The 25,019-nt window shown below is 43.3% G+C and overlaps 1 protein-coding gene across 5 annotated transcripts in view; it reads right to left on the reverse strand.

The window, feature by feature from the left end:
• The window catches only part of Enpp2 (ectonucleotide pyrophosphatase/phosphodiesterase 2), a 115,091-nt gene that overhangs the window by 66,993 nt on the left and 23,079 nt on the right, over positions 1-25,019 (reverse strand). For 2 of the 5 annotated variants that reach the window (XM_085678973.2, XM_085678972.2), the window contains exons 1-4: positions 14,684-14,887; positions 14,347-14,446; positions 4,384-4,539; positions 916-1,041 (exon numbers count right to left, since the gene is read on the reverse strand). In XM_085678973.2, coding sequence (XP_085535099.2) covers positions 916-1,041; positions 4,384-4,539; positions 14,347-14,446; positions 14,684-14,716 — 415 coding nt within the window. In that variant the 5' untranslated portion in view covers positions 14,717-14,887. Of the gene's footprint in view, positions 1-915; positions 1,042-4,383; positions 4,540-14,346; positions 14,447-14,683; positions 14,888-25,019 lie in introns of those variants that run through there. The other 3 variants (XM_085678975.2, XM_085678974.2, XM_085678971.2) reach the window with 2 other exon arrangements.

Raw genomic sequence — 25,019 nt, forward strand, 5'->3', positions numbered from 1 at the left:
TGTTGTCTTCTGGGTGTGGCATAGCCAGGGCAATCATAATCCCACTGCAGCTGCAGGTACCCGTAACAGGTCTGCACAAGGAGGATGCCAGTAGCTAAGCATCAGTCTAAGAGGGAACCACAGTGACCCACTGGCTACTGCTGAATTCTAGGGAAAGGGGCAGTTAAACCTAAGGACACATAGCTGGACATGGTTCAGTTCAGTGGAACTCAAAACAAAACATGACATAAATGTGGGAAATGGACTTATGGGGAGGGGGAGAAGAGGAGTGGAAGGAAGGTAAAAATGGGTGGAGGACTACAGTAAACAGAAAGTTCTAGATACTATGTATGAAAATTATCGAAGAACAAATTCTATACAGTTTATTTTAAACATATATGCCTTGGGGACTGGAGAGACTGCTCGGTGGTTAAGAGTGCATACTATTTCTGCAGAGGACTGGGGCTTAGTTTCTAGCATCTACATGATAACTCACCACCATCTATAACTCCGGTTCCAAGGGATCTGACGCCTGCTGCTGACCTCCATGACCTCACAGATATGCAGGCAGGCAAAACACCCACATGCATAAAATGATAATTCTGAGGCTGAAGAGAAGGCTCGGTGGTTAAGAACACTCGGTGCTCTTTCAGAGGAGTCAAGTTTAGTTCCTAACACCTACATGGTGGCTCCAATTTCAGGCAATCTGACGACCTCTTCCAACATCCACAGCACTGCACACACATGGTGCCTGCCTCTATACTCGTGTAGGCAAAACACTCATACATGTAACACAACTAAATGAAACAAAATCAAATAAATGCAATTCTGTCCCATCTCCAACCCCTACATATAAGATATTCTATCCAGACAATTCAAGGTTATCTTGGGGCATGCCCTGTGTTTCATCTCTCGAGGTAGTCGAAAGGCATGTACCTTTGCAGACCACTTGGTAGTTGGTACAGCAGTCTCCCCGGGACAGGCAGTCTTCTGAGCAGTGGCAGGCATTCTCCTCGTTGCGTACTTCCCCACATCTGTCCTTGGTGCACTCCCAGCCGCGAGCTGCAATCATCAGAGGGAAACACTCTCACTGCTGCACCCAGACCAAATGAAAGAGGCCACAGTTGCTTACAGAGGGCTCCAACAAAAAGAGCCAGAAGCCCACATCATTTAATCTGTTTGCGAAACTTGAGTCAGCCAGAGGCCAAGAAGACATTTGGAGAACATACAGATAGGATGAATTTCTAATTTTTCAAAGCAGAGGGCAAAGTCACAGCGCAACTGAGCTCTCATAGAAAAACAAAACCCAGAAAGTCAAAGAGTCCCCGCCCCTCCAGAACTGCCCTAAGTACCACAAAAAGAGAAAGAGTACAAAGAAGCGTTAATGCCCTCAAAATCCTAACTGACCAAAATGTGGCAGGCTACAGAAGGCAGCTCCCTGCCTCTAAGGAAGTCAGTAAATGGGCTACAGTCCTGCCTGAGCGATAACTCAAGATTCAATTCTTCAAGGAAACATTCAAAAAAGTAACCTTTTCATTTTAATCCCAGCGTTATTGTCATTTGGGGATGTGTGGGTTTTCTTGGGTTTTTGTTTCTGTTTTTTGTTTGTTTGCTTGTTTTTCGCGACAGGGTTTCTCTGTGTAACAGTCCTAGCTGTCCCGGAGCTCGCTCCGTAGACCAGGCTGGCCTCAAACTCACAGAGATCTGCTCACCTCTGCCTCCCATGTGTTGCATTAAAGGTGTTTGCCACCCCTACCCAGCTTACTGTCAGATTTTTAACTGATCTTTTTCTTCTAGCCAATAAACCACAGTCTAATGGAAACTTTAAAAAGAAATGTCTCTGTTTCATCTCGGGTATAAGACTATGAGATTAACTGGCACGGTCTAGCTGTTCAATGAACACTTATTAAACATCCTTAGAATGGTGTTGAAAATGAACTACGGTTTTTGAACCTGAGGGCTGTGGTGACATAAAGAGCTTCCACGGCTAATTCACAGAGTTAGTTTTTCCCATAATCTGTCTCTCTCGTTGTTTTCCATGCTCCGGGTGCTGAGCGCTTAGAGAAGAGCAAAAGACAAGAGCTCCACTGGGCGGTGGTGGCACCTTTCATCCCAGCACTTGGGAGGCAGAGGCAGGTGGATCTTGGTGAGTTCGAGGCCAGCCTGGTCTACATAGGGCTAGTTCCAAGACAGGCTCCAAAGTAACAGAGAAATCCTGTCTTGAAAAACCAAAGCAAAACAAAAGACAAGAGCTCCCATCTTCCTGGAGCTCTCATCCAAGAGAGATATCCATGCAATCACCAGACACCGTCATTCAACCTTGGGAAGGCACGGACGAGGCATTAGAAGAGCTACTGGCAGAACAATCAAGGAAAGTGTCTCAGAATTGTCAAGCCTTCATCTTTCAAGCTGTGTAGTCGGTAGAAAGAAAAAATGGTCTTCTAAACCAGTGGTTGTTGATCTGAGGGTCACGACCCCTTTGGAGGATGAACAATCTTTTCACGGGGGTTGCCTAAGACTATCAGATATTTACCTATAAACACAGATATTGCCTTAAAGCACAGATATTTATGTTATGATACATAAGAGTAGCAAAATTACAATGAAGAAGTGGCAAAAAAATAAGTTTTTAGTTGGGGGTCACGACGACATGAGGAACTGTATTAAAGAGTCGCAGCGTTAGGAAGTTTGAGAACCACTGCTCTAAAGCAAGGCTGATCTTTCACAACGTTCTACCAAGAGGAGCCCTTGCTAGGTAATTCAACAGATAGAGGTGGGATAGTCAGTGATTATGTTCCAACTGCTTGACAGAGCGTTTGTTGCCATTTGAAAGGGTGGTGTTTTAAAAGTCTTATAGATACAGACACTGCCTCCCGCATGATTGTATACATAAATACAAACATAATTATACATACACTATCCAGACGCACTAAAGAGGGAGAGAGAGAGCCAGAGAGCGTTTATACTGAAATCCTAGGCTTGTTTCCTGGATGGCATAGCAGAACCTCTAAAACGTTTCTCCTCTCGACTTTCCATTGTTATTTGACATTGGATTCTTCCACATTCAATACATGTTGACGTTAGACACCAGAGAGTAAAATGTTTTATAGAATGATGCTATGGTCTTATTAAACTAAGAAGAAAGGCCTGAGCTACATTCAAAGAGAACGAAGCTAGAATCAGGGGCGTAAACTTTGCAAGGGATCTGAAGACCATGGTGGAAGGCCGACAGTACTTATTGGCAACAAGACTGTCAGAGCACGGCTGAAATGTAAATGTTCTAGATTCCTCAGTGCTAAGCGGACAGACTGCTGGTTTGCAGTTATGTCCTAGAGTCCAAGAGCTCCACGGGACATCTGTTCCGCCCGTGCACCCAATCTCCAAGAGTCTCCGTTGTTAAGCTTCTGGAGCCACTGCTGAAGATCTTGGTAGAGTTCCACAGGAAATGCACAAGAGAAATGTATCTGAACACTTCAAAAACATATTACACACAAAAAACTAATAAAGCCCTTATAGTTTTCAGGCTGTGGGGGAAATAAGTCCTAATTAGTAAGGGAATTTATGTCGATTTTCAAATAAATCCAGAACTAAGGCTTAAGTAAAGGCAATAATGTATCGCTGCCAATAATATCATTAAAAAAGTCAGACAAATAGCAGTGGTAAGTTGGGTCCTCCAAAATGCTGCCCATGCATGAAAGTAATAATTTGTCAGGGGAATTGAGAAATCAGATTTCAGTGTTCAAAGCGGGGTCCTTGCCATTTTTCTTAGGTAGATCGAATGAGGTTTTGCTCAGGGGCAGTGGCATGGTGGTGAACATGCAAAGTACCCCAAAAGTCTTATCTAAAAACATTTGGTTTTGGAAACAGAGTCAGTATGATGACAGAAGCCTCCGGGGATACTTTTCCCTTGACTGGTGTGCATTCATCCAACAGCTCATATGTTCCAATGGCCACTCCGCTACAGGATAAATAAAATCGGGAAAGTTTTGGAAGATTTCAGAACTACCCAGCGCGCAAGACCCCACATTGATTCCATAAATGTTTTCCATGTGCACAGATAGCCGGAAATTAAAACTTTAAACCTAGTACTTTAAAATGGGCGCAACCGGAGCCTACATACCCTAGCAGTGATCAAGAGGTGGCGAGGAGAAGATGGAACTGAAGAAGATGGACAAAGGCCTGGCCTCAAATGCTTTGAAAAACCGTCCTCACTGCCTGCAGTTGCAAAGTGCCATCTTCGGCTGAGTCAAGTTGTTCAAACAAAGTACATCCTCCATACAACCATCAGTCCTTCAAGAAACAAACTAAAGCTCACTACGCGATTAGACTGAAGCAGCGGTGTGCCAACAGCTGGGAGTCACTAAGCCTTCTGCTGGGGGTGAGAGGCCTCCAGAAGTCACATACCTGTTTTCAAACAGAGCTCATCAAAGTCATGGCAGCAGCTGCTGTAGCTCTTACATAGGTTGTCACAGCGACAGTCAGGAGGTCCCATCTCTTGGAGCTCGAAGCATCTGCCCTTGCAGGATCCAGATGTGTTGGTCCACGGAGAGTCAGATAACGCTGCCGTTCAAACAAGAGGCAAGAACAACAGCTTAGGGGGCGGTCAGGTCACACCAGTGGAGGAGTGGCACTTGGAAGCAGTTGGTGTGGAAATGCAGTCAGACTCTGGATGAGAAACCTGTCTGCAGCATCTGCTACCTGGGTCCCTCAAGCATGTTGCCCGACTTACATAAAGCACAGTTTCCTTATTCATAAAGGGAGAAGCACGTAACAGTAATTCCAGATTGAAATGAGTCCTGAATGAAGCAACCTGTGATATGAATATCAGGACGGCGAATCTAAACAGAGTGACAAACGTTGGCTCTTCTCATAATTTTGATTATTAGTACTATAGCCACCTAACGGCTAGTGCCCTTCTTGAAATAAGATTTCATTTCTTATCTAATTAACCCATCCTGCTAGCCGAGCATGATCAAGCACTATGCAGAGACACGAGGATTCAAGGCCAGCCTGGGCTACATACCAAGGTTTTATGTGAATAGTTGTCACCAACAACAACACTATAAGGAAATTTGAGTGAAGGTGTCCCAAAACCTGTCTGAACAAATTCGATAAGAGTGTAGGACTTCTGCAGTCTCTTCTAACTATAAAATCCATGTCAATCTAGTATCACTGGAATAAACGCCGCATGGCAAAAATAAAGCCTAGTACATTGTTTGCATGTGATATAGTCTAAAATTCTCAAAAATTAACCAAGGTTTAATAAATCAAAGAATGTAATCAGATGAAAATTTAAAAAAACTCCTCATATGGGGGTAATGTATGATTGAAAAGTAACTGGAAGGTCTACCCATAGGAGCATCTAAATGAAAAAATTCAAGATATGAATTTTATAAGACATATGAAGAAATGATTCAATGATTAAGAGCATGTACTGTTCTTACAGAGGACTTAAGTTTGGTTTCCAGCATCCATACCGGATGACTTGTAATTGACTATAACTCCAACATCAGGGGATCTGACTTCCCTCTCTGGCCTCCATGGGTACTGAACTCCTATGTACACACACAAAAAAATAAATAAATAAATAAATATCCTTTTCTAAAAGACTATACTAAAACTTTATGAAAAGGACAGCTCTAGAAAAGTCTAGTTAAATCAGAGGCACACAAGTTTAAAGGTAAAAACATCGATACCGTAAGAATCCTAATTCATCCTAAACTAAAATATCCAATACATTCACAGACAAAGATATCCAGAATTCTAGGAAGTTGAGAGGATAGAAAAAGCTAACTGAACTGCGTGGTGGTGATGCACACCTTTAATCCCAACACTTGGGAGGCAGAAGTAGATGAATCTCTGAGTTGGAGGCCAACCTGATCTACAAAACAAGTTCTAGAACAGCCAGGGCTACACAGAAAAAACCCCATTTCAGGTAGGTAGGTAGGTAGGTAGATAGATAGATAGATAGATAGATAGATAGATAGATAGATAGGTGGGTGGGTGGGTGGGTGGGTGGGTGGGTGGGTGGGTGGGTGGGTGGGTGGATGGATGGATGGATGGATGGATGGATGGATGGATGGATAGATAGATAGATAGATAGATAGATAGATAGATAGATAGATAGATAGATAGATAGATAGATAGATAGACAAATGAATAAACAAATGAATGGATACATAAATAAAATGTTCAAGGAACAAAACAATTCAGTGACAAGATAGAAAAGTATATTCTAAAGGTAAATAATTAAGGTTGGTACTAGAAAACACATTCATCAGTATTGTGGATGAGGCCCGAAATAAAGTCAAATGCATAAGAGTTTCTGTTGTTTAAAAACAGCACTTCAAAATAAAAACAATCTTCTAGTTTAAAATTTGCAGCATTTTACAAATTCACAGACAACTGTCTGTCCTTTTTGTTGATTGTCTCCTGTTGTCCATGCATGTAGGTGGATGAAATACATATCACAAACATAACAAGTCTTGGCAAACGTTATTTATGACATGCTATTTGTAGTTTCTGTATTTATAGAATTACCATTTTGTAATACATATATATGTAATATATATATGCAAGATGCAGGAGAACAGATATTAAATGATGCACCTGTGCCCTTTATCTGAAGAGTCAGCTCATCCCTTAGTCGGCTGTCCACTTCAGAGTCAGAAGCACCCAGTCCTAGACTTTATGACATCAGATCAGCTGAGCTTAAGAAGCCAGAGTCACTAGACCATGGGATGGGAATTGCTTTCTCACCGTTGATTATGGGACGTTGAAATAAAAACAACCCACATCAGTTCAGCTGAGAAAGGCATGTCTGTTTGCAATGCAGTGTCTTACCTCTGCTCCACAAACCACATTTTTCTGTTGGTTTTGGCCAGTGCATGCTGAGCCGTAAGAAACTATGGCAGGCAAGAAGAAAAACTAGAGAAGGAAAAAAAATCCCATAGCCAAGGGGAAAGGGGAAAAAAAAAAAAAACTTGTTCTGGAATGCTCTTTGTTTAAGGTTAATGCATGGATAGAACCTGATCAATCTGAAGCAGCAATCGCTCCCATGAGCTGTGTCTGTAAACACACCCAGCTCTTCTAACAGGCGAGATAATGAGAAGTCTGAAGGCGTTGCTCATCCTATTGCCCTCTTGGTGGGGTCCCAGCCAATAATGTTGTCTCTGCTCCATGTTTGAATTCCTCACCAAAAGCTCAACCCTACATCTGTCTTTACTTGAAAATACCTATACAGATCCTAAGCTGGGTTGTGATTATTCTTTGCCCAGTCCATCAAGGTGGTTTTGTAAATATTTCTTATGACAAGAGCCCTTCTCCCAACTTTCCCCTTGACATCTTTGGAGAGGATCGCATCCCACCCAACGGCTTGCCTTATCAGCTACGGACAAGCTTGCTGATTGCCACTGAAAACAGCCAGCCAAGCTGCATCTTTACTGCAGAGGCGCATCTCAGTGAAGACGCGCAAGATCAAGCTATCTGCAGCTTCAGTTAGGAGTGAGCTCCCGTGGGCGTCAGAGGAAATGCACCAACACTCATTCTCGGATGACAACGGCGAATTCAACCAACAATGAGAGGAAGAGAAAGGAAAAGTTAGTCTGAGTCATGAAAGAACCTTTCTAATCCAATGACCCCCAAGAAACTTGAAATGTTCCAGCTTTAAGAGAGAGAGAGCCAGAAATGGTGGCGCACACCTTTGATCCCAGCACTTGGGAGGCAGAGGCAGGGGCATCTCTGGGACAGCCGGAGCAACATAGTAAGACTCTATCTCAAAGATAAACTAAAATAAATCAATAAGTAATAACAAACTGGAGCTTGAATTTAAAAATCCACTTGACCTTTCCAGGACTATCCCATCCTGTCTCCCACTGCCAGAGCAAGCATCGTCCATTTTATTCTACAAGTTGTCCTCTGCACACCGACTTTTTTTTAAAAAAAAAAAAAAAATTACCCAGGGTCTTTGTCCTTTTCCTTCCATCCTGCCTAAGAATAGATTTTTTGCTTTGTTTTGTTTTGAGGGAACTGTATGTATCCATGTGGATAAATAATGTGCATGTGTGCAGGCACACATGCTGCGGCACACATATGGAAGTCAGATGAAAACTCTGGGAAGTTGCTTCTTTCCTTGTCCGTGGTTTCCATGGACGTTGGTCATTTGGGTTTAAGTAGCGTGCACTCTTCCCCTCTGAGGCATCACACTAGCCCTAGACCTTTTGAAGATTTGTCTTTTCATTGCAACTGATCTGATGCCAAATATGGAAACGGTCCTCAATAGCGTGCCAGAGTTTTGCAATGTAGACTCTCCTTTATTCAGGAGAGCAGCATAGCACTTCCATTCTGCAACTCACTGAGAGGAGGAAAAATGGCATGGCAATGAATTGTTCCCTTCCCAAAATTTCCTTCATGACTGAGGAAGCCAGAAAAAAAATCACAGAATACAGAAGACACCAAAGCAAGCCAACGAAAAGCATTCACAAGTACTGTGCGAGAACAAGAGTGTGTGGCAGAGGCATTTGCCGGTACTCTTATGACACTGAGATTGCAAACTGCCTTTAATCTGCATCTTCAAATGATGCTGTTTCACTTCAGAGATGAAGCCTGCTCTCTAATCTTAAAAGGCAGATGTTACCGGTCTCTATAAGTCAGTTTTGAGGGACTTTGAATGTTAAAATGGAAATACACAACTATAATCCACAACAGCATCAGTACTGTGTGCTTCTTCTCACCGAAGTATAATTTCATAGTTTGACAAAATGCAAACGTAAATTACATTTCTTTCCTTCAAATCTGTAATTCAGATAGAAACAGGCAAGATTACTTTAAGTTGATTGAGTAAACCCCTTTTCAAGGACATTTCATTTCACTGGAGAGAAAGTGGGGGGGATGCTGTAATCATTCATTCTGCAAACATATAAAAACCATGAACTACTGACAATTGAATTGGAGAGCCTAACTGATGGCCAAGGCTGCTACCAACACTGACTCCATCCTATACTCTCAATCCTATTTCCCTCTAAGTATTCTTGCTAAATAGAAAATTTAAATCTGGAAGACGGCCAATAAGAGCAGTGATATTTAAAGTTTTGAGTATTTTAGCCTAGCCTAAAGATAGGTGGACTTAAGATTCTTCAGGCAGGTTGGTCCCACTGGCGGGGTTACACCTCGTTCCCTGTCAGTCCCTCTGAATATCCTTGGTACTCAGCCCAGGTGACTGCTGAAAATAAAGCTCTGAAACCCACCACGGGCTGTCCTGATGTTGGCTTCTTCTCTCAAAAGCATGAAAGCAGAACCAGTTCCCTGCTGTCCAGTCCCAAGTGTGTCCTGCAAGCAAAGGCTTGGAGCGCGTGTTGGGCATCAGGATGCTGCTCTAGACTCTGGAAAGCTGCCGTCCACCTCTTCTGGAGTCCCTAACTCGTTCATTCTCATCATCCTATCTCGACTGAGCCACCTTCCCCCTTTTTTCCCTGAGTGCTTTCCCCTTATCCCTTAGCAAGCAAGCACCATCAGCTTATACACAGACCCATCTGTCAGTTTTCACCGCTTCCAAAGTAGAGAACTTTCTAGAAACAACCACTATCTCTCTTCTCTTTATAGCTGCTGTACTGGATTTCATAGGGTAGGAGGATGTGGGATAGAGAGGTAGGGGAGACAGAGAAAGATGGACAGAAATGGATAACCTGGTCCACCTGGCAAGTTTTCGAACATCTGTACTCTGAAAACATTGTATCTATAAACACAATATGTTCACATGTAGAACGACTTCACAGACCACAAAAAAAGCATAATTCTATGTCCTTTAGATGAAAACTTTAATATTTGAGGTTAACCTCTAGACCTGTGGCTTGCGACCCCTTTGGCAAGCCTTTATCTCCAAAAATATTTACATTATGATTCATAACAGTGGCAAAATTACAGTTGTAAAGTAGCAACGTAAATAATCGTCTGTCTGAGGGGCATCCCCCTAAGATGAAGAACCGTATTAAAGGGCTGGAGAGATGGCTCAGAGGTTAAGAGCATTGCCTGCTCTTCCAAAGGTCCTGAGTTCAATTCCCAGCATCCACATGGTAGCTCACAACCATCTGTAATGGGGTCTGGTGCCCTCTTCTGGCCTGCAGGCATACACACAAAGAGAATATTGTATACAAAATAATAAATAAATAAATATTTTAAAAAAAGAACCGTATTAAAGGAAGATTGAGTACCTCTGCTCTAGGCCACTTAAATGTAATAAATTGCACAAATCTGAGTAGCAGATCTGCCAGTGAACAAGAACATGTCATCACTCCTAATTAGACACTGCCAGTTCCATCAACTACAAATGTAGACACTGGCCTCGCAACTAAAGAGAACGTAAAAACTTTGCCACACACCCTTTCTGGCATACATCAGTCTTATGCCATTTTGCTTTCAAATCTTTTCTTCTAATTGAAGAATCAAGCCGGGGACTCTCCTGTCAGCATGCAGCTGCTCAGCTAAAGTCTCAGATTATCACAGCACAGCCGCATTAGGTATTTGACGAGCAAAAGAAAGACAGATCTTTTGTTTGCTTTGATTGACTCATACAGGGTCTCTCCCTGTAGCCCCAAAGAGCCTCAAGGTTGAACCTTCCCATCTCAGCCTCCCAACTACTGGGATTACAGATGTTCAGTATTATACCCTACTCTTCATTAACTAAGGAGTTTTCAAAGTTGATGAGCAAGCTCCAAATTTTGAGTGTTCTATGCTAGTTTTGTTTGTTTTCTCTTATTTTATTATCATTCTTTAGATGCCTGTTTGCTTTCTAAGAAGAGACAGAAAGGGTGTGGGTTCAGATGGGAGGGGGTGCTGGGAGAGTCTAGAAGGAGTTGGGGGAGAGGAAACCGTAATTGGAATATACTGTATAAAAAAATCTTTTTTCAATAAAAGAAAAATTGAAGAAAAAACAAAAAGAAAAAAATCTTCGTTGAACAAAGCACACTGAAATGTCAGATATACCAACATGATAGAGAGTTCTCTGCTATATATGTGTAAATGGGAAAATCACCGCACTGAGCCCCACTCAATAGAGAACTGCAAAATCCATGACACCCTGAATTCTAACCCGGTTGATTTCATCCCATTGATTCAAACTCCCCGGTTTCTACGTTCCGTCTAACAGTGCACATGGTACCCTATCTGACCACTTCCCCACGGAGTGATGGCTGACCATCATTTTCTATCTTCCTACATTCCCCAGGCTGTTGTTTCATTTGCTCTCAAGTGTACAGTGAGACTCCTCAAATCAGCAAAGAACCTGAGCCTTCTCATCCCTAGCAGGATTTTCTGTTTTCTCATAAAATCGTTAGTTATGTTTTTCATTTAGTACTTATACTAAAAAAAAAAAAAATCATTCATGTGCTTTTAATCACTTCTTTTAAACCAATAAAAATGATGATAAATCGGACTGGGTTATCGGATATTTATTAGCCAGGCCACAAATCTCTCCAATGTCACATTGCTTCTAGTTCAAAGAGTACCTATGTCCCCCTGGGTACTTCTGTAATACAGTCTCCTCCACGACTCCAGGGATCACATCCACAATGCACACCAGTGTGCAGACAATGGCATGCACATAGATTTTTCTCTCCTTCGAATAAGATAAATGGAGTGACTACATCTCATTTTGAAACAAAGAAATCCAACTGAACTTGGAAATTTGATTTCTGCCGCCCATTTACCATAGCGTCCCTTTCCCTGAGCTTAATAACTCACTCTGGTCATTTTACACCTCCTCTGTAGAAGGAGCTGCCACAGCACTCCTACACATCTCCGGATCTGGGAGAACTCTTATGTCCCCCTGCTTCTAACAGATGACCAGTTCCTAACAACAAATCCAGCTAACGAGTGTGCTAGTTAATTAATGATAAGTTTCTTCACATGGCCACAGCCTCGGAACAGACACCTTGGTTCACAGGGCAGCGGTGAGAGTATTCATGCATACAAAACATTCTCTGTCGTTGTTCTGGAGCCCCGAGGACTCAATCAGAAGCTGCATGCTTTGAAAAAAGCCTCTTTGTGTCTCTCCTGCTTGTGAAACACCTGGTGGTACTGAGTATGCAGGATTTCCTGGGAGCCTGAGAGTGTTGTTTAAAGAAAAAAACGGGGTGCTTTCTCTCTTAACTCTTATTTTAATAGATATAGGAAAAAACCGAAGCCAATGTTTTCTGATGCAAACATTTTGCTAATAGCCAGGATAGCCTGTCACCTTGTTAGTTGGGAGCTTTCCTCCTTCCCAGCGTAGTTAGCATTTAAAAAGACACAAAACCTGTCTACACACCGCTGTCCCCCACTTTCTAAAAGGCATCTTTGGTCTTTTCTTCCAGCAGAAGTGAACCCCAACATGTAGACAACAGGTAAGCTGCATTAAAAAGTAGTTTAAGAATAGAGACCACAAAAAGTACATATCTAAACCCTGAAACTCTGGTGCCAATTGGATGAGGTCCTAAGGCTAAGCTTCACGTAAGCAGGTAGGTGTAAGTGAGCTATCACTATAGTTAACGTCATCTAACTGACGAGTTATACTATAGACTGGTCTCCCAGAAGTTATAGTGACACCTTCGTTCTTGTAACTATTTCCTACGGCATACGGAAATAATTTCTTATATGAGCAATGTTTTCAAGGGCAATATATTTAATCTATACTTTTCAAGTGTTCTGGTCGCGATCTCACACATTTCGGAGAGACTGAAACAGGATGGGGGGATCTGGGGATTTTTTTTTTTTTTTTAAATATAAACTAGAGACCGAGAGGCTGATCCTCACTGCTGAGGGCTGAAACTTTACAAGTGACCTACCTGTGGCCCTAACACTTACTAATATGGACCCAGGATGCCAGGGTAAGATCGTTGTGATCCAGGTCCCACAAAAGTCAAGTTTGAAAATAACGCAGTGATTAGAGAAACAGCATTGACGCCTGTCAATATCACTTAGAGGAAGCAGAAGAAAGGCTCCTTTTAGCCTCATTGGAAAGAGCCGGCAGTGGGCTGTCAGGGCCACATGCCCACACCAAGGGCCCTGTCTGTTAGTCACAATCAGCCTTAGCAGGAGTGAAAAAGAGGGCTTTGAAGACAGCATTTGCCTCCAATAAAAACAGCATTCTCTTCTGGCCCAGTGACCCCTCGCCTCCCTCCCCAACGAAACACAATGAAGTTTTGTCCATTTGGCTCCCTGGGGCCCCAATTTTTTAAGATCTGTTTTCTCATTCTTCCTTCAAACTGCACCTCACCTCAGCTCCCTCCCCCACGTTTCAGCCCTATTCCTTCCACCTTCTCAAGCCTAAACCAAGTAACTCACTATCCCATCGGAGCATGCTTAATAATACACATTTTATGGTGTTGCAGAGACAGGTGGTGTTTCACGGTGATCCAATCCAGAGAAAACCCAAAATTCCCAGGAAGACAGAGGATGTACTGTGATGTCAGAGAAAGGGAAGAAAATATTGCCCCCTAGAGTGCCTGTCATTTCAAATGCAATTTTTAATTCTGAAACCATCAGCAGCTCCAATTTCCAGGAAATTAACCAAGTCGTTGCTTCAGACCAGGTCAGCGGAGCCCGGCGGCCTGCACAAGCGGCCCTTTATGAAGCCCCACTCTGCCCGTGGGCTGCAAAGGAGTCTCTTTCACTCCGCCTGCGCTAGTGAAGTCGGGAAGGTTCGGGAAACTCACCTTGCCTTAGTCTTAGTCGAGAACACAGCGAGTGCAGATCGACTCTTGAAGCCCTCTAAAGAGCCCACTGGGAGGACTCCCTTATTCTCAGTAAATCTTAGTCCCAAAGTTTTGAATTTCTAAAGTTTTATTTAAAAAAAAAAGTTCATCTCTTAAAGAAAGGAAAGAAAAACCAACTTCCTTTCTTTCTTATTCACAGGGCATAACTTTCTGATTGCAAATAACGTGAGGAGGGCAATACCCCTCTCTGTCTCACCTCTCTGTATCTCATCCCGTCCCATCATTAAACCGGTACAGGTTCTCACTGCAGTTACTCTGGCTTTATGTATGAACAGAGGGTCTTACCTTCTTCAATACTTATAAATTTCAGGGTGCAAAAATTTAAAGTCAGTTATTAAGAAGTGCCACAAAAGTTCTCTGATGCAAACAACATTCTTAGAGGCTGGAGAGCTGGCTCAGAGGTTAAGAGCACTGACTCTTCCTCTAGAGGACCGGGGTTCAATTCCCAGCACCCACATGGCAGTTCACAACTGTCTGCGACTCCAGTTCCAGGGGCTATGCATAGGCATGCAGGCAAAATACCCATACACGTAGGCTAAATTCATTGCTCTTTGAGGTCCTCTGAAAGAAGGCGTTGACGTGGATTGCCTAAACGCACAATAACAACTGCTGCTCTTACCTGGGAGAGGTCCTTCGTCCCATTCTGCCCTCTTGATCCGGCTTGCTGTGAATCCCAAGCAGATGTTGACACCGACGGCAAAAGTGAACAAGGATATCACCTAAGAGAATAAAGAGATCGAATCGTCAAACACAGCTAGATTAGATTAGATGGACTTCTAAATTCATGGAAGCAGTTCAGATGAGTACAGCAACCCCAGTCCTGCCAATTTCGAAAGGCTTTCTCGGATGATGTCTGGATTTGAACAAGGAGAAAGGAAAAAAAAAAAAAAACCGAATTCAAATGGAAGTGATTCGGAAGATCGAGCAGTCCTCGAGTCACTGCATCCTTCGCCTACCTGGTGTGACCCGAAAGAGCCTTTTCTCGCCATGCCCAGGGATTCTTGGAAAGCCTCTGCAGGGTGTTCGCTGCGTGCCCGGAATGCACTGCGTTCGTTTGGGGCTCTGAGTTCAGTCTATTAACTCCAAGCAATCCCACCTGGGAAGTTGACAGGCGCGTCTGATTCGTCCAGGGCTCGATTTCATCACAGTTGGTTCACAAATTGCAACTCGGAGCATAGGAAGCTTAAGGCAACATCCTTCTTGGCCCCACCCCCCGGCCGGCCCCTCCCCTCACGCAGACACTTTCATGTGGTATCCTTTGGCAACAGGGGGATTTCTTATGTAGCCGTGGCCAGTAACAGTGCATGATCGTTTTTCTTCCCTCACAAATACATGGTTTGTCAAAAGAGAAACCAAATGTATTTTATCCGATAAAAATGAAACAGAACTGCCCAGAACTTCCCATCAGCTCGAAGCTTTTGCTAGGCAATTATATCCTCAATTCGACAACTTCACGTTTCTTTTTAAACAAGAATTAAAAAAAAAACCCTTACAATTCATAAACTAGATAAATCTCTCTGTTTTTCCCGTTTGTTTATTTTTCCGGCAGTTGGAAGGACCCTGTCTCTCTATAACTACACTGGCAGCTACTCCTGATTCCTCGGGAGCTTCTCACAATGGAATCTTCCAAAATTGCAACTCACACAAGAGATAGCATTATTTCCCTCCATGTTGTCAAATTTTACAGAAGTAACTTTTATCACAATACTGGGACTGCCCGCTAAGCTGCATAAAGTCCTTCTTCGTGTGCGGAAAGACAACATCATCCCAGCCTCTCTACCCATTCCTGACAAAGGTTAACTTGTTTGTGGGGTAGGGGGTGGGGGTAAGAAGCAGGCATAAGAGACAGTGGGGGGGGGAGGCTTGATCAGCCTTGGATTTCCCTTGGAAATGGCAATGCCTGCAAGAACCCCTGTTAAATGCTCGTCCAGTTTGAAGAGACTGTGTACCCTGGAAGGCTGTTGTGTGCCCTGAAGCTCCTAAGTAATTTAGTAACTTGGCAACCACACCAGATTTAGAAGTCTCTAAATCGGAAAGCCGTTTACATATTACATGCTTTTAGGATTCAGGGGAGGGCAGGGTAGTTGTTTTCTGGCTCTCCCCTGCCAGGCCCATCCCGTGACTATCATCCTGAGCACATATGTGCATACGTAAACAAACAGGAACCTTCCAAGCAGCAACCGCTAAAGGAGCCCCCACGGCTCTGCTCGCTTAAAACCCGATAGCACAAGAGTCAAGAGCTTGTTTATGTGGGTCGCAGAGTAAGCCTGGGCTTCATTATAAACTCCGGAATTTAGTAAACAGCTCATTGAAAAGGAGGGAAGACTCTGCCAGACATTCGGTTGCTCCTCGCGGATCCTCTCAGCTTTGCACTCTCGCAGAGAGGGCAGGCTCTGGATTTATCTACAAGCCTCTCGCTTTAGTCTGTATGCCAAGCTAAACTGATCTGGAGTTGATTATTTAGCAAGGCTTCTAAAAGATGTTAACCCCATGGACGATTTTTCTACGTTTATATTCAGTCTCAAGATGCAAACCTGCTGGGCGGTTTTTTTTTGGGGGGGGGGGGGGGATCTGTAAACCAAAAGGAAAGTATCAAGTCCACACCGTTATTTGGTTGTATGCTGCATGCAACAAAGGATCTAAAACCAGCCTCCTTTTCTCTCTAGCTTCCCCAGGCCTTCAGATCCCAGCAACTTGAGACTTTCTCTGACATTTGATTATAGAAACCCATTCCTAGGACAATGCAGGCTCTCCTTGGGGGGTGGGGGGAGGGGGGGAGGATGCAGCTCAGAAACTGAATGTCAGTTTTTACTTTATTGGTTTTATTTAATGGCACACAAACTAGCTGTGCAGAAGGAAGAGGCCACAAAGTGTGATAGCAAGTTGATCCACGTACATGTGTGATTCTGTATGGCACCCATGTATCCAAAAGGATCGAGAACAGCTACACTTCCTCTTGACCAGTCTGCCAAAGAACTGCATCTTCACCAGTTTATTGTGTGTCATAGACTGGTTAATACATACACACATACCTACATATACATGTATATACGCAGATACAGACATACACACATCTGCACACACAAACATATATACACATATACATGTGCTCACGTACGTACACATATAAGGACATGCACACATGCATAAACACACACAAATATAAACATCGTGTCACTATAGTTAAGCAAATTGTATGTGTTTTATATGTGCATATATATATGTGATAGTACATATATTCTTCATGCGTATCTGTGTGGAGGCCAGAGGAGGGCTTTGAGTATCTTGCTCTATTTCTCTGCCCACTCTTTCCCTGAGATAGGGTATCTCAGTGAAGCAAGGGCCAGGCTGGCAGCCAGAATCCCCAGCAATCCTCACGTCTCCACTCCCAACAGGGCTTGAAGGGCAAGACACAAGGCAAGCAGATTTTTCCCACAAGGTAATCATTATAGATTAGCTGGCAGGGGGAGAGTCAAAGCCCCTACTTTGGAATCACATCAACAGTAAAATGCAATTACCCTTCATTATCTCAAACAGAAAAAAGACCCAAACACCTGGTCATGTACACAAAAGGTCAAAAAATTCACCTAGAATAACTGTACTGCAGTAGAAAATCTTTCATAAGGAAGAAAGTTCACCTGCCATGGTGTTTAACATTATAATAGAAAGACATACATGGCTAGCTGACTCAATACAGCACAATGAGGACAGAAAGAGGACTTTTAAACCCAGATCAGTGTGGTTTATTAACCCAGCCATATTTCAGAGGCCCCTGCCCCCTGGCAAAGAAAACCTACTGCTGTAAACATCTTTTAACCATCTCAGTCTCAAAAGTCACTCTGATTCTCCAACTTTATGGACCAAAAGGATCCCCCGAGGGGAAGGTATTAAAACGTGATATTTATACCTTACCCCCAGAGATTCTATTCCACTAGATCTAAGGGGCACAGAGAAGAAAGGGGTATTTAGGAGACAGACAAGAAGGACGCTGTCACTCATTCCGATGCAAGTCACATCCACATTCCAAACAACAACATTAAAAATAGCTGACAGTGACTTCATTTACCAATGCTGCACATGTTGAATAGCTTGGCCTGATTCGTAATGTAATCTTAACCTATTACTGATAGTATCCAATGTTCATTGGACTTGAAGTTTCGATCTCTTTATAGCAAGCTGGGGTGCTCGGGCAAGGGGTGGATCATCTTGATGCTGTGAGCTGCAGTACAAGCTGGGGTGCTCGGGCAAGGGATGGGTCATCTTGATGCTGTTAGCTGCAGAGCAGTGATTGATTTACTTGCTGTTTGCACAAAGCAGCAGTGTGTTGCTTGATTGCAATATAGCAGTTGCATTTATACACATGCACAGTCCACCTTTTCAGGAAATCTGTCTATGGGTCCTTGTTCTCCAGCCCTGATCAGGAGAAGAAGGCTTGAGGTGACCCATGAGAGTTGAAAGCTGTGTGACCGACACTTGCTATTCTTGCTCCCAATTTTGAAACCGTCAGAGACTCACTAAGACTTTGTCTAAATCCTGCTTCTCGTGATTCCTGACTTGACTTGCCTTAGTATTATTTCAATTGTAACTACAACAAAACACCTTGAACATTAGAAAGTGGCACTCATGTGAGTCTCCCCTAATCTAGTTGAAAAGTCATTCTGTCTTGTCTTTAAGTTCTGTTTTGGCTGAGGACTACTGGAAAACACGGCATTTACAAAATGAACAACAGTCTTTGTTTCCCAACCTAATGGGTTGAATGTTTTGACAACAAACTGGCTCGCTGCTTCCACAATTCTGGACTGCAGATGGGACTTAAGATGCTAACCCACAAAAGCAAGGTTTTATGGGTAATGTATGTTCCCAGGAGTTAGCCAGTTGAGAAACTACAAATTGCAGTTCAAATGCCAAGAGGGCTTGGTCTCTTAATTATCACAAAATTGAAAGCTGAAATCAATACTGCCATGTTTTCCCGTGGGTTTAACTTATGTCTCTGTATTACATTTGCTACCCATAGACTCTCACAAGAATCCCACGCCAAAATATTCTGTGAATAACCACAGATTCAGATATTCATTAGCTAAGCATTGTTCTGGGTAATAGGAAGCTGAACTAGGCATCATCCATGCCTTCCACATTCAATGAGACACAAAGGTAACGGAAAAGTTGAAACTGTGGTAAGTGCAGGAAACATGTAGAAGTCAGCAGTGTTTGGAGAACACAGAATTCAGGTTTGACCTCATTGGGAGGGCTTGCAGAAGACTTGGGGGAGTCCATTGGACTGTGATTTGAAGGGTAGGAGGGAATAGCTGGATTCAGACAGGAGAAAGGACTCTAGACAGAGAGACCAGAATGTGAAAACAGTTTCTGTAGTTATAAAGTGAGATTCACGAGGACCAAAAAAATCAAGACAGCTTGAGTAAGTGTGGAAGAACAAGAGTGGGCAGGGAGGGAGGGGAGACAGCAGAGGTTAAGGGAGGTCAATCATGTGATTTTTTTTTTCAAAGGTAACCTTAATGGCATTATCTTTATTCTTAAAGCAATGGAAAGCCTTTAGAAGGCTTAGGAAAATAGAGGTTTAATCAGATTTTAAGGCTAATCTCTTTGTAGTGTGGCTACAATATGCAAGGAATCAAGAATGGATACAGTTGTTGGGCTTAAAAAGGATGGCGCTCAGTTTGCCCCGGGGAGGCTCCGGTTATTACAGACAGAAAGAAAAGACTAAGAGTTAGGGGGAAAGATCTGTTAATCAACCAGGTACAAGAACTGAAGAGCAAGAGGGTGTGCCGTGTGACTTTTGAGCTAATGAATACTTCTCAATTACCATGGCCATATATAATCTCAGGAACGTTACTTCTTGTATCTTAATTGAACGTGTAAATATATTTAAATGAGATACATACAGACTCGCCTAAATACACACATATGTCTGGGAAATGGCCCCGTGGGAAATCATGTGCCTTACATGTGAGTAACAAAGTCCGGAGCCCCAGAACCTACATAAAAAACTGGACTTAGCGATGTTTCTGCAATTGCTGTGGTTCCTCCTGGGATAAGAGGAGAGAAAGGAGATTCCCCAGAAACTCAAGGGGTGCCCTTGTGTACACAGAAGGGGACAAAAAAGGGAACCTGCCTCAACACCTAAGGTTGTCCTCTGACCACATAGACCTTGACAAATGTCTACCCATACTCACACCCATGAACACGCTCGCACACACACAAGAAAGACACATGTATCTATTTGTTAATGCCTTAGGATAGGTCAAAATAAAGGACGCAGATGGTAGTTTCAAAACACTTGTCTAAAATTTTCAAAACCGTCTAAGGCAGTTGATGTAGAACAATATGACCTGAGACCTTGAACATAATAAATTCATAACAAAAGAGGTTTTGAAAGAATTAGCCCCCAGGAAATAAGTCGGCTTTGTTCCTAACTCTGGTTGATAATAAACACTTTAAAAGTCAAAACCACTATTTAACTGTTTAGTTTCAACTGTATGTTCAAGAGTCCAGCAAACAGAGAAACTGCATCCATAAGCAGACCCTTAGGAAAGCTTCCATCTTGGAAGTGACTTTGTAATGCTTGTACCACATATGCATGGGTGGGTGGGAAGATGACTATGAAAAACTCTCTCTCTCTCTCTCTCTCTCTCTCTCTCTCTCTCTTTCTCTCTCTCTCAATTATATGTGTTTTAATATTAGTATTTTTCCTTTTTTCTTTCTTTCTTTCTTTTTTTTTTTTTTTTTTTTTTTTGAGACAGGGTTTCACCATGCAGCTCTGGCTGTCCTAGAACTCACTATGTAAATCAGGCTGGGCTCGAACTCACAGAGATCTGCCTGTCTCTACCTCCTCCTGTGTGCTGGGATTAAAGGAGTGCGCCACCGCCATCATGCCAGGCAATATTTTTTCATTTGTGTGTGTGTGTGCACACGCGCATGCACTACAGCACATATATAGAGGTTACAGGACAACTTGAAAAAATCAGTTCTTGCCTTGTATCATGTGGGTCCCAGGTATCAAACTCAGGTCACCAGACAGAACAAGCTCCTTTACTTCTGAGCCATCTTGTTAGCCCAAAGTAATTGTTTTTAAGACATAGGATTGACTATTTCCTTCCAGTGTCTGTAAACAGGAAGAAATACTATTATCTCCTCTTCCTGAAGATGAAAAAGAGGGGGGGGAAGAGGCACAAAGACTACGTGACGTCTCTGAAACGGCCAAGTGGCTAAGCCAAGGTAAACACCAGGTCACCAAACCATCCTAGCCCTCCCTCCATTGGAGCCTACATCTCTCTGCCACACCACATGAGGGCCTCAACTCAACACAGCCAAAGTGCAGCTACCTAAACAGCGTGCTTTCCTCTCCTGGACATGGCGAAACACGTGTTCTATCGTGACGCTCCTTTTTCTTCCTCCAGGTCAGATATCACATCCAGAGACTCCAATTGCTAAATAGAGCCATCTCTGTTGCTGCTCAGAGCTTTCTGGGTGCTGCTGGCAGCTGAGTTCTCCTGCTGGGCGGAGACTTGTCTTTGCATCGCTCATCTTTGAGGCATAGCCTGGAAGGTCCTCTCATTTCTTCTTCTTTTGCATTCTGCCTCCGCCAGGCACCGTTTCATGGAAGACTCGTGGACTCAGCCTGTGACTTATCTCTACAAATTACCCAGCAAACCCGAGGTATGAAACAAATCCGACCCTTCCCTTTGTCGTGTAAAGGCTGTCCACCACCTCGCCTCAATAGCTGGTCTGAAAATGCGATCCCTGGACCAGCAGCATCAGAATGGTCTGGGATGAGGGTCACATGTCCTTGGAGCCTACCTCACTCACACCAAGGGTATCAGGGAACCCAGTGGTGACAAGCACATCTGCTCGCCAGGCGCATAGAGCCCCGAACCCCATCAAGACTACGATCTCCGAATTCAGTTCCAAGCTCTATCCCTGTTTAACTGTGAGGCCTTACGTGACCCCCTTATTTCTCCATCCTAAAACTTGGTTTTCCCATGTGTATCCATTTCAGGATTCTTCAGAGCATTACAAGAAGTAATCCATGCAAATCACCAAACACAATGCCTGGCCCAGGATAATGCTTCATAAAGGGTAGTTTTCTTAATCAGAAAAATGTTTGTTATTTCTTGATTAAAGCTGTGTTCTTGCGCACCTCTGTTTCTCAATACAGGGTGCTACTTTGGCCTGGAACGACCTCGTCACTTAATCTCCCTGACAAATCCCAATACATTTATGAAAACTTGAGTCACATGACACTATCCAGTATGACCTCCCCTGACCTCTTCATCCAGTGGAGAACAATGGGCTCCCCTTGCTCTGTTCTCAGATTTTTCTGGAACTTCTTACATGGCTCTAGCCCTTGGAACCCTTCAAATGCAGAGGTCAGGTATCCCAAAGTGCACAGAGCACTACAACCTGCCTGGGATGTCATATGCAAATGACAAAGCTTTGACGGATGAATCACTGGGCACCAAGAACCTTGAATGACGTTTCTTGCTCTGTTACTTTAAGCCCTTACCTTTTCAACTGTATAACAGGGTTGATGGACTACCGTGGTGGATTTTAGCCCTTTACAAAACAACTAGATTTTTTTTTCCTAAATGGAACCTTAAAACAAATAGTGAGAACTAAGTTTGGAGATGCTGACTTGAGGTAAGAATGGGGAACCAGTATCCCATCTTTACCAGCCAGCTCCCTCACCCTGGGGCACCTCCTCAGATTTCTGAACAAGTAAGGAGTGTAAGTTGTAAAAACAAACAAATAAAACCAATACATTATCTCCATTATTCAAATGCCATTGCCAATAATCCCTTATCTGAGGTATTCTGATTCCCAAACCCAACCCAAATCTGACCCTCTATGGCAGACCTTTAGTTGATGACTGGCAGACAGTCCCCAAACAACAGCTTCTAGAAGGAGGTCAAGTTCATGTCTACTTATATGATTTTGTAGCTCTGAGGTCTTCTTCCTCTCCTCCAAATCTTGACCCATAACTTTCTCCAAGCCTCAGCAACTGCAAAAACCCATCTCACAGCTGAAATTGTGCCACCATCAAGAACCCAGAGAATTTACCCAGGATTAAGTTATCTGCCCTTCAGGGTGTCCTGTCTGTTTGTGTTCTCTGTCTGCCTGTTTGCTTGTTTTGCTATCTCTTCTTTCGTCAGTAAAAGTATAACTTCTCAGAGAACAGGAGAAATAAACAGCATGGTAAACAGGCCAAGAGTTTGGATTCTGGATTCCAACAGAATGCAAATCTTCAAAATGAGACTCAGCTTCTCTCTCTCTCTCTCTCTCTCTCTCTCTCTCTCTCTCTCTCTCTCTCTCCCTCAATTTATTTATTCTATATATGAGTACTCTATCTGCATGTATGCCTTTATGCCAGAAGAAGGCATCAGATTCCACTATAGACTGTTGTGAGCTACCTTGTGGTAGCTGGGAATTAAACTCAGGACCTCTGGAAGAGCAGCCCTTAACCACTGAGCCTTCTCTCCACCCTGACTCAGCTTCTCTAAATGACTCATTTCTATAAAGAGAAATAGTTCTTATCACACAAGATTAATGGGAAGAACAAATTATATAATGGGTTAAGTAACCAAGCACTTGAAACATAAAACACGCATGCACATGTGAACACACACACAAACACATATACACACAGAGACATCACCAATTCCTCAGTTCAGACGAGTAAGATCTACATCGCCCGCCCTCACAGTCTCAATGCCTGTGCTTAGTAATACAGGTTCAAGGAAACTCATTTAACTTAGGGAAACAATAGATCAATGCCTAATGTTGAAAACCTCCCATTCCACTTTCTCTCAGATCTCAAAAGATGCTGCTTGGCAAAGCTGGGGTGATTCTAGACACGGCTTAGAAGACATGAGAGCCGAACAAAATAGTTAACACCCATGTAGAAAGCGCTGACTTAAGTTTCTACTGAAGAACTGTGTTTGAACTCCAGTTTAGAAGGAAGTTTGCGCTTGTTCCTGGAATGGCGGGGCGAGCATTCCCAGCACAATGGCCTCTCCGGAGAGGAAACACAACTGCTGCATCTCTGCTTCCCGCTTCAAGCAAGCAAGAGCTACTGAGACTCAGCAAAGTCAGAGCAGAGCAGAACTTCCCTTGCCTGAAGAAGAGAGAGAGAGAGAGAGAGAGAGAGAGAGAGAGAGAGAGAGAGGTCTGATGTCACTATAACTTATAACTAATGGTGAAAGGCGGCATGAGTGCTTTTCCCCAAGATTAGGAGCAAGGATATGCTTGCTCTCTTGGAATCTCTGGTCTACTGTCATTCTGCTGCCAGAACAAGTGAGCAAGCACCTACCGGTGTGGACGCTCCTGGATCCACGCAGAGCTCCTGGATCCTGGAGCTTGACGAGGAGAGGAAGGCCTCAGGGCTACAGAACCATGCAAACAGTGCAGATGCTTCCATACTAAGTGAAGGACGCTGTGTACAAAGCCACCTGCTGTACTGTCTCATTGAGAAGAAACATCCCCAGTGGGAAAGAACTGAGAGAATGGGGATTCAGGGCTGTCAGACCACGTGACTGACAGGGATGGTGCTCTCGTAGGAGCTTGAGCTCACATATAATGAAATGCTCTAAAATTAGGTAATGGTGATATTTGAACATTTCACATTAGAAAATATATATTTGTTTTCAGTATGCCTTCACGGTATGTTATCTTTTTTGTTTAGTCTTGTTTTTTGTCTTTTGTTTTATAGAGACAGGGTTTCTCTGTGTAGCTTTGGAGCCTGTCCTGGAACTCGCTCTGTACACCAGGCTGGCCTCAAACGCTCAGAGATCTGCCTGCCCCCGCCTCCCAAGTGCTGGGATTAAAGGCGTGCACCACCACCACTGCCCGGTCCGCGGATGTCGTGTTTAAAACACATGAAAAAAGGGCTGGAGAGATGAGTTAAATGTTAAGAGCAGGGGCTGGAGAGATGTTTCAGTGGGTTAAGAGCACTGGCAGTTCTTCCAGAGTACCTAGGTTCAATTCCCAGCACCCACATGGCAGCTCACAACTGTTTGTAACTCCAGTTCCAGGGGATATGATACCTTCATACCAATGCACATAAAATAAAGTTAAAAATATTATTTAAAAAAAAATTAAGAGCATTGACTGCTCTTCTACGGGTCCTGAGTTCAATTCCCAGTAAACCTCATGGTGGCTCAAAACCATCTATCAGATCGGATCCCCTCTTCTGGCATGCAGGCAAACATTTATTTATATATACATAAATAAATAAACCTTTAAAACATACACACACACACACACACACACACACACACA

The sequence above is a fragment of the Myodes glareolus genome, chromosome 19 (assembly GCF_982192425.1).
Source record: "Myodes glareolus chromosome 19, mMyoGla1.1, whole genome shotgun sequence".
Classification (NCBI taxonomy): Eukaryota; Metazoa; Chordata; class Mammalia; order Rodentia; family Cricetidae; genus Myodes; species Myodes glareolus.